The sequence below is a fragment of the Belonocnema kinseyi genome, chromosome 9, assembly GCF_010883055.1.
Source record: "Belonocnema kinseyi isolate 2016_QV_RU_SX_M_011 chromosome 9, B_treatae_v1, whole genome shotgun sequence".
Taxonomy (NCBI): Eukaryota; Metazoa; Arthropoda; class Insecta; order Hymenoptera; family Cynipidae; genus Belonocnema; species Belonocnema kinseyi.
Window position 1 is genome coordinate 76,135,026 of NC_046665.1, and position 10,525 is coordinate 76,145,550.

At 30.7% G+C, this 10,525-nt stretch overlaps 3 protein-coding genes across 6 annotated transcripts in view; 2 read left to right on the forward strand and 1 right to left on the reverse strand.

The window, feature by feature from the left end:
* Window positions 1-10,525, reverse strand: part of LOC117179657 (ATP-dependent helicase brm) — a 77,947-nt gene that overhangs the window by 51,336 nt on the left and 16,086 nt on the right. The window lies entirely within an intron of this gene.
* Window positions 3,253-6,242, forward strand: LOC117179660 (inositol monophosphatase 1-like). Its single transcript, XM_033371673.1, has 5 exons — window positions 3,253-3,470; window positions 4,531-4,664; window positions 4,794-5,056; window positions 5,400-5,657; window positions 5,849-6,242. The coding sequence occupies exons 1-5, from the start codon at window positions 3,396-3,398 to the stop codon at window positions 6,079-6,081; spliced, it is 963 nt and encodes a 320-aa protein (XP_033227564.1). The 5' UTR covers window positions 3,253-3,395; the 3' UTR covers window positions 6,082-6,242.
* Window positions 6,418-10,525, forward strand: part of LOC117179658 (inositol-phosphate phosphatase-like) — a 9,536-nt gene continuing 5,428 nt past the window's right edge. The window contains exons 1-6 of one of the 2 annotated variants that reach the window (XM_033371671.1): window positions 6,418-6,618; window positions 6,818-6,954; window positions 8,241-8,503; window positions 8,596-8,704; window positions 8,889-9,040; window positions 9,175-9,311. In XM_033371671.1, the coding sequence (XP_033227562.1) occupies window positions 6,433-6,618; window positions 6,818-6,954; window positions 8,241-8,503; window positions 8,596-8,704; window positions 8,889-9,040; window positions 9,175-9,311 (984 nt within the window). In that variant the 5' untranslated portion in view covers window positions 6,418-6,432. The remainder of the gene's footprint in view (window positions 6,619-6,817; window positions 6,955-8,240; window positions 8,504-8,595; window positions 8,705-8,888; window positions 9,041-9,174; window positions 9,312-10,525) is intronic. The other variant, XM_033371672.1, reaches the window with a different exon arrangement.

Sequence of the window (10,525 nt, forward strand, 5' to 3'; positions counted from 1 at the left end):
CGGAATCAGATTATTCTACACAAGAATCAACCAGGTTTCCAACGCTACCTAAAATGGACACAAACGTGCCTTAGGGCCCTAGCTAGGCTGCAGTTTTCCCAGTACTTTTTCAAGTCTTCCTATTCATTTGGCACACCGGGAGCCAAAGGGCCCAAAATTTGCCACGCCCTTCTCTTTTACTCATTTTGCTGTCGCGCACTTACTTTCTCCCTACGAATGAAATGAATTTGACGAATTTCTCTTCTTCCTCCCTGTTATTTCTGAAGCTCTTGATCAATTTTCAGGAATGTTTATGGAATTCGAATTTTTGCTCTTTTCGGAGGAAACTTTTGATCAAAAGAATATTAATTTCTGCGAAAAATGCTCTGGAAATCATACATTTGTCGGGGATTACTTTTCATTTATATTATACAGGGTGTCCCACGAGAACTCTGGTTCCTCTTAGGCCCCCCATCAAAGCGCTTGAGATATTGAGGTAGTACGCCACGCAAGCTCACCCTTGTACCCTTTTTTGTTCCCAACATATGCCCCAGATCTAAAATTGTTGGGAGAATTTTTTGCTTACTCTTAATCGGTCCCTTTCTAGCCCCCCCCCCCCCCCCCTCAGGAACCAGAGTTATCGTGGTACACCCTGTACATTAGTGCAGTCCAAAGACTGGAGTTCTCTCAAATTGTAGCTCATTAAAATAATGAAATAATTTGTAGTAATAAATGTACACACTGACTTAGTGTAATGGAATTTTACTGTACGGTTACGGCTAGTATTACGGAATTTCTGTAACATTAACCCTGAACGAGCTGGAAGGCAAGTTGGTCTTACGGAAACTTCAGTAAAGATACACAGTTTGTTTATTTGAAATTAAAATTTTAATGTTAGGGGCCAAATTTATATTTCTTTCAATTATCACATTAGGTACTGTTTGGTTAACGGATTTTTTGTTTGGTGTCCAATCCTATTCCGCCCCTAAAATTCTTGGCAAATACACATAAGACAGACCTGCGATTTTTTACCTTTTCCCTCCATTTAGCAAATGACTATCTCGTCAAATTTTGTTAGAAAATTACTGTTGTTGAACCCTTTCAAAACTGCTTATTTGATGAATGCATTTTCTTAGTGAATTTTCCAACTCCTTAAAGTCAACAGAACTTCAAAATTGTTAAATATTTTTCATCTATTTCATGATTTTGAAACTGCAAAATAAGAAAGAAACTGCTAGTATATAATATTATTGAATAGCACTGGTAAGATTAGAAGCACAAAAAATTATATAATATTCGTTTAAACATCATGGGCATGTAGGGAAATTTCCGTGATGCTAGCCTTAGCTATTCGACCGGTTAATGTTAGGGCTTGACCGTTACTCTCTAGGGAAAATTCCGTCACAACAGACTGGGAGATAATGGCATACCGGGACAATAGTTTCATAGATTAGCTAAAATGTATTAGGAAGGTAACCAGCCTTCATCACCCTCTTCTTATTTATGGACTTTCTCCTGTTGGAATTTTCCATCAACAGAAGGAATTTCAAGGGTTTGAAGAAAAATCGCCATTTTTTAAGCTAAAAAATACACCTCCTACTTATTTTTTCGACGAAAAAGTTTTTTGAGTGTCATTTTTATACTCTGGGTCTGAACCTACAAGAGATTGATAAACTTTGTGATAACTCTAAATATCATTTTGAAACTCTAAAAAAATCACACACAAAAGTCTTCTCATTATGAAGAATTAGTTTTCAGGATGGATTATTCAAAAATTGATGCCAATCTTTTTAACCACTCTATTATATATTATGGTGACCCAAAACAAATCTTGGGGGTCACCCAAGACGATTTTTCTAAATAAGATGTTTTTATACAAAAATTAGCATTTTATTTCTAAAATTCGACTTGGAAGACCCCTAAATACTTTTGGAAAATTCTGCCAAAATTCTTATTGATTTATTTCACTGAAAAGAGTATACTGAACACATGTAGAAATAAAATACACAAACAGCCATTATTTAAAATAAAATAGTCATTTCATTTACAAAAATCAACTTGGGGAACCCCTAAATATTTATTAACTATGCCAAAAAGCAGTGGTCACTTTTACACCCTCAAAAAATAAATAAGAATCGGATATGATTTAGAGGTCCCCTATTTGAATGTTGTCTTTTTTATTAATTTTTTCTCATTTTTATTTTCTCAGTGTGTTGTAAATGCATCTATTCAATTTCCATACATATATCATTATCCCGTTTTACTTTACCAACGTTGCACATCATTCAAAAAACGTTTAAACTAATCTTTGAAGAAAAAAAATATTCTTTTCTCACTTGTTTCACAATTTTCTATAAGAATTTGACATACGATGTGCCAATTATGAAATGCAGTAAGTAAATTTAAAAATGTTCTTATGATAGAAAAATGTGAAACAAGTATGACCAAATTATTGTTTTCCTTAAAAATGAGATTGTAAAATGTAATTAAATTTTGTACAGTTATGTTAATATTATAGGTTTATATTCTTACATGTATAAAAATTTAATAAATGCATTTTCAAAAAACGAAGAACTCAAAAACAACAAAACAGAATGTTTAGGCTTTAGGTTTAATGCTATAATTTAAAATTTTCTTTTAAAACCCTCGACGTGCAGGGGTGCATGGCAATGGGCGCTTTTCCCCACTTCACGATTTTCTTACGAGCGGAAGCCAATGAGCGGGCCTTACTCTCTCTTCGAACAGAAAACATCCCGACTTTTCGGGCAATATAAAGCAAGAGGGTGAAGAAGATGGGACAGTTAAATTTCGATCTGCACCCAAAGCAGGTGATGAACCTTTGTAACTTCGTTTAGAAATAAACTCAGTGTAAAAGCAGTTCCAGTATATCCTCTAAAACCTTTTCGGGTTTACTTATCCCAAGGTAGGAAATTTTCCTCACTTTTTTTTGCTTTGCTCATCTTATCATTCCCAGTTTATTTGTTTAAAATGTATCATTTGTACCGTCTTAATCACAAATTATTCAACGTTGTAATGTATCAATTTCAAATTTTACAAGTTTGAGCAGCATAAATTAGAAACCATGCAAATTTGAATGATTTAATTGTTTAGTTCCAGGGTTTGCAGTAGAACAAGGGAATTTGTCAGTTAATTTTTAAAGGCAATTATTAGGTGGCAGTTGTTTACTCACGGAAAAAAACTTGGGAAGATTTAATGCTCAATGAGTCAAATAGACAGCAATTAAGAGTGGGAGAACATTTATGCTATAAGTAGAGAGGTTTATTGAACGAGTCGCTACTCCATCCTCAACATTTTACCGGAACTTTTCTCGGTCGCGATCAAGGCCTGCTGGTGTTAAGTTCAAGCGTAAGATTTCCTTCCGTTTGTTGTCAAGAATCTTCAGCTCTCCAGTGACCATGACCACCGCACAGGAATTCAACTTAGGTCACTGTTATGACTTTGTTATGAAGTTAGTCGTCGAATCCTCAAAGGTGAGCTATTTTTTTTTAATTAAATAAACAAAAACATTGAAAAATATATTTTTTCAAATATCTAGCAATTACTAATAATATTCATATATCAAAACCAGTCAAAATAATTCAAGAGAAAGAAATATGCAAACCGCAAATTATTTGAATCCGTGGGTAATTTATGTTAATTAATAAAAGATTGACGGAAGAAATAAAAACTTGATTTATAGAAAATTGTTTTGTGTATGAATGAAGTTTCGAGCTTTTTAATTATTGGACTACACATAAAGCTGTTAAAAGTGTACTTAATTTAAACGCTTATAATAGATCTTGGAACTTACAAGATGAATTAGATTTAAATCATTCATAATCAAAGTAAAAAATTTGTAATGTGAATTATGTATTACTTTAAATTATATTAAATATTATTGACATTATTCTTGTGGGGGAGTTATATTGATACTTTGCATTAAATAGGTTCTTCTTCGTGTTTGGAGTTATGATTGGCTCTAGAATTTATAAAATACTACTAAATTATTATTCATATATTTGTTTTCAAACAAAAAATAAATAACGTTTTCACCTGGAAATGTTTTTATTGAGTCAACTGAACTCCCGTGAATCATCTTTTAAATATTGTTTGAGACATGAAACGTAATTGCATTTTATATCATTTCTTTTTGCATAGTGACCTTAATTAGGTCACATTATAAATGAATCACATGCAATGCCTACCCCGCTCGAAATTTAGTACGCGCATTTGTCACATGAAGCATAGAAGTGATTTTATTCATTTTAAAAAAGCTTTTCTTTGTTTTTGTAATCACATAAAACGTGCTAATCACGTTAATACTAGAGAGTAATGACAAAAAGTCTGAGACTTCCATAACATTTTACATTTACTTTTATTACGTTTATTACCTTTATTTAAATTAATTTATTGAATAAGATTATAATTATCTTAATGATAAACGAAAATATTACAAATCTATTTTTTTTATTTTTTAACTATACAAATATGAATGTCTACATTTTACAATTTAATTATAAAATATGAATTTCTATTTCCTGGTTTTTACAGGTGATCCGAAATGCCATCCAAGGAGGAAAAACGATAGATACAAAGCTGGGAGATTGGGACTTAGTGACAGAGTATGACAGACAAGTAGAAGAGATCCTTATATCAGGATTGTCAACAGAATTTCCGAACCACAAGTGCGTATAAAATGTATTAAACTGTTTAAATTAAACTAAAAAATGATGAAGTGATACGTCTGATTCTTTCTTCATTCTTTAAAAAAAATCAAGCAAGTTTTTGCTAACAACTAATTTCAATACTTTTAGATTTATTGGAGAGGAAACTGTTTCCTCGACAAATTTTTTGCCAGAACTGACAGATGCACCCACCTGGATAATTGATCCAATTGATGGAACCACAAACTTTATCCACTCGTTTCCACACACCTGCATTTCTGTGGGACTTGCTGTCAACAAGGAACTTGAAATTGGAATTGTCTACAATCCAGTATTAGAGCAAATGTTCACCGCGAGACGAGGACGTGGAGCTTTTTTAAATGGAAAACGAATACAAAGCTCAAATTGCCAAGGTAAATATAATTCAATTTTTTCAAAGCAAATTCTTATTTTTTAATTCCAGGTAAGATTTATATTTTAAAAAGTGAAGTTAATTTAATTAAGGTTCTAACGATAGACTGAACAAAATAGTTAGTTGGGCCAACTATTTAGTTAGGAAGGTATGTTACTGCTATTTTATTAGGTGACACAACAATTCCATCAGTTGCAGTGGCTACTCAGATAGCAATAGAAATTAAAAAATAATTGCCTCAACTAATAAAAAAAAAACACATTTTTTCGGTGGAAATTGGAACACTTTTAAAGTGAAGACTAATTAAATTTGTAATATAAATTAATGCTTTATTAAAATTCTAGATCTTGCACAATCTCTTATCTGCATCGAGGCTTCGTATGCAACAATGGAAGACATCAGAGATACAATTCTTGGTAGGCTTGAAGCTTTCGTTACAATTGCACATGGAATCAGAACATTGGGTTCTGCAGCTTTAACTTTATGTTATGTGGCAATGGGTGCAACAGATGTGTATCATTCCGATAACTTATACCCTTGGGATGTAGCAGCAGGCGTACTTATCATTCGAGAGGCTGGTGGAGTAGTAATCGACACCAATGGTAAGAAAAATGATCATGATTGATAAAACAATTGTTTAAATATTCATCTCTCTATCAAGAATTTTCATCTCTCAAGAAAACAACAAATTTACGAGCTTTCCTATTTGGAACTTATTTCCGGCGCACACTTCATCTAACAAGTTAGAGAATACATCTATCTATTAATATATCATTGATTTTTTCCATTACAGGGGGAGAGTTCAACATGATGAAACCTAGAGTATTAGCAGTTAGTAATCACAAATTAGGACAAGATGTAGTGAAACTAATCAAACACGCTGACGCTAAAACATTACAGAAGAAGCGAGCTGTTGAATGGGAAAAAGATACCGTCAAACTGATCGTAAACAGTGAACCTAAAACAGTACAAAAGAGGCGCGCAACTGAAGAAAATATTATTACAAATGTAAAAACGAAGTCTTAAATGTAAGCCTAAATTTATTTACGGCATAATACCTATTTCTAAATGTATTAAAGTAAAGTAAGTGTTCTAAAGAAGCTATAATATTATGACTATAATATAGGAATGTGTATAATTATGTATAAATTTAAATAATGAGTGATAAAAATAAATTTGAGATGTAAGCTTGGCAGTTTTATTTTGAATTATCATTAATTAATTAAGTAGACAATACTAAAATAACACAATTTATGATTTACAAAATAGAGTCTAAAAAAGTAAAGATGCAAGACTGAAGAATCCGCTCAAGTCGAAATGCCACAAATGTCGAAAGATGATTAAATGTCATGTAAATAGTAAACTTAACCTTACGCGATGATTCCACGATTTCTAACGCACAGGATTTTATCTCTGATATCACTGATAAGAAAAAGGCTACAAGAGACAAGCTATCTTTTGTTAGCGTTTAGAAATACTTCAAGTTTGTGCACAATGGCAGATGCCAAAGACATCAACAGATACTTCGAAATCGCCAAAAAGTTAACTTTAGAAGCTGGCAAGGTAAGTTCTCTAAAAATCATTTAAATACAAACTGTAGAATCAATTTAGGCTTCAATTTAGAATAGAAGAATACATTTAGGAACTTTTCAAATATTTTTTGTCAGTGTATGACAATTAGTAAACTCAACTTTATAGCTCGTTATTTAGCTAGCATTAAAAATAATTATTTTCTATCCATAACTATTATCTTTCCTTGAAGATAATCAAGAGTGCTACCGACACGGAAAAATTGGTTGAATCGAAAAGTAGTATTCATAGTGACTTGGTCACAGAATATGACAAAGAAGTAGAAAATATACTTATCGGAGGATTGTCGAAAGAATTTCCTGATCACAAGTAAGACTTTACGTTACTAAAATTAATTAGTCTTGTCTGGAAAATGTGATACAAAGATATGTGTTGAAAATATCACAATCATTGTTTAAAATCCTGATTGGTTTCTCATTACTTGCAGTTCTTCTATATCTTAAATTTGAAAATTAAATCTACAAATAATCCCTTTAAATAAGAAAAATCGTAGAAAACCTTATGCGAATTAAAAACATTTACGCTTTTCAATACTATGATATAGAATAGATACTATGATCAAGATTTTCAATTTCGAACAATTTGTGGTTATGTTTGTGTGGATCGTCTGCAATTTGTATTATTAACCAAAAATCATTACAATTTGAACAAGATTAAATATATTTGAACAATTTTTGTCTTTACGAGTGTTTTTTGTGTGGCCAATTGGTATTCTTAATAAAAAAATTATATTTCAAAGAAGATTTACAACTTTTTAACTATGTAGTTTAAGCTAGCGATCTGCAACAGCAATGTCAATATGGATTTCAAAGATTTACAAGTTTTTATTATTTCAAAGAAAATTTACAATTTGGAATAATTTTTTTATGTTATGTTATAAGTGGATATTTTAAATATCTACAGAAAATTTGAGATTTTTCCAAGTATCATTCAGTCATTAAATTCAAAATTTTATACAATTTTTAGTATGGGATATTAAAAATTTTTTAAATCATAAGATTTTTTAGACCGTCATTATTCTTAAAGTTAATTAAAGTCATTAAATTGGCTATATTTTGGGATGGAAGTTCAGAAATTTGTTAGAAAATTCAACTTTTTTGTAGAAAATTTGTCTACTTTGTTGATAAACAAATCCTCTTGGCAGATATTTAATCTTTTTTTATTGAAAATGTCATTATTTGGTTGAGAATTATTTTTTTGTTTGAGGATTCAACAATTTTTTTAAAAAATCATCTTTTTTAGATGAATTCAACTACTTGCTTGAAAGCAGAATGGCTTTGTTATTCATTTCTTGATTGAAGATTCATAATTTTAGTTGAAAATAAAACTACTTAGTTTAAAATTCGTCTTTTTTGGTAAGAAATTAAGCTCCTTGTTCCTTTCTTCTTCCTTGTTTCTTGTAAAATATATGTTTTCGTAAATTTTTAAAAATATTGCCTGCTTTTATTTTCTATTATTTTAGAAAAGAGATTTACTATAAAATTAAAATGTTTCTAACAACGTTAATTTTATATTTTAATTTATAAATTACTTGACAGCAAAAAATCGCGCTCGTATGTTTTCTAGTTTGAATAAAAAGGTGTAAATATGGTCAGATTCATTGCAGAGGAGTTATCTGCCCAGGAAAAAAGTATTCCCGAATTGACAGATGATCCAACGTGGATAATCGATCCTATTGACGGTACAACAAATTTTGTTCACGGCTATCCCGAATCTTGTATTTCGATTGGATTAACAATTGATAAAGAAGTCGTAATTGGCATAATATACAACCCTGACAACTGCCATCTTTATACTGCGAAAAAAAATGAGGGAGCTTTTCTCAATGGCGTCAGATTACAAACATCATCTGTGACTGGTAAATTAATTAAACTTCTCAGAATAAGTTAAATAATTCACATTTTAAATTTTAAGAGCATTCAGTCAAAAATGGTTTTTTTTTTTATGTAGAATTAAACAAAGCTTTGGTATCTACAGAAGTTGCATTGATTCACGAAAGTATGAAGAATCGAGATATATATGCTGGTAGACTGGAAGCATTGGCAACTGTAACTCACGGGTAAGTAGTCAGAACAAAAATAAGAAAATAAATAAAAATACGATGGTTAGAAAAATAATCACAAATATAATTTTTGAGAATTATGTAAGAAAGCTTCTACTTTCAAAATTGAATTTGAATTATAAAATAAAATCGTTCGAACTATTCTCGTTTGTATAAGAAACGATATTTTATTAAATGGTAGGATTAGAGGAAATGGCTCCGCGGCGCTATCTTTGGCTTACGTTGCCAGAGGGATTGTAGATATTTATCAAATGCATGGATTAAAACCATGGGATGTTGCACCCGCAATATTATTAATACAAGAAGCTGGTGGCATAGTCACTGATTTAAAAGGTAAAACGGAAATTTAAACACCTTATTCAATACCAAAAATGTGAACTACTAGATCGAAAAACTTAATCAGTAAATATTAAACACATCCTAGTGTGTGTACATTTAAAAAGTTTAAGAGACAAAGTTATTTTCAGGTCAACCTTTCAGTGTAATGAAATCGAAACTAGGAATAATTGCTGCTTCAAATAAACAACTTGTCAAAGAAGTCACCAAACTGATCATCGAAACTGATCTAAAAACTCAACGAAAACGACTCAAAAGAACTGAAAAAGTAAGAACATTATTGTAATAATAATGATTTTCAATCAGTTTTAACGTATGATTTTACGTAAGAATCAAATGGCAAACGTTAATAAGAATAAAAATATTATCGATATAAACGATGTTTCTACTTTCAATTTTTTTTAAGTTGGCTTTACGAAAATTGAGGATATAATTTTTTAACGTCTAGACTAACTTTTATTAAATTTTTAATCACACCAAATAAGTATACTTAGTTTTATTTTAAACCATAGCATCCACTTCAATACTTCCTCACTAATGAATGTGTGCGAAGATTGTCTTCTTCCTTGTAACAAACGTCTTACAACATTTTCGACAACCTATTTTTACCGTGACGTAAAGTGATGTGTTTTTTCTTGAAATAAAAATTCAATGTGCTATCATAGGTGCCCTTATTTTTCACTTATTGAAATTCTTTGCTCTCACCCCCAAGTTTTGTTCGAATGTTCAAATAAATGAGCTCCAATGGACCCCACACAAAAAGAACACGTCATAACTATTCCAAGTCCTTTTGAGAAATTTCTTCTAGTTTCATAAACTATAAAATAAATGAGTGGCAGTAAAATCCACCGAAAAACCTTTTCCATAAATTTTGTGCGGGGTCCTTTAAACAATTATAACTTTTGTTGAGTTCAAGTCGATAAATCAACGAATGTTCTAGACGTGATAAATTCTTTAATCAATGATAACAATAAAATAACTTCTTTCAATAATTTTACAATGAATTAAACCATTCATGTTTATTTAAGTATGTAGTTAACCTAAAAAGGCAGAAGAAACATTTTTTTTTAACAAATCGGCAGATTTTAATATTTTAAGGTACTAAATTATTTTCTGATACCAGTAAAGGTTTAAGCATTTTTAAATTGTTTCAAAACTCTTATTTAGTTTTATTATTATATTTTTGCCATTTTCAAAATTATTGAAATATTTTTGCAAGTACTACTTTGTTTTCTGAAACTTCTCTCAAAATAAAAAAATTTAAATTGTTGAAAATTTACTTTTACTTTTTTTATGCGCTTTTATCGGCAGAGAGGACAAAATGCGTCCTTATCTTATATTTATTTGTTTATTTTGACGGCCCGTGGAAACTGTGCGTTGAAATCTTTGTAAGTTAATGTTTAATAAAAATTAACGCTTAATTTCCATCGGCTCTCGAAATAAATAAATAAAGCAAGAACGCATTGGCTCCTCCCTTCCGAT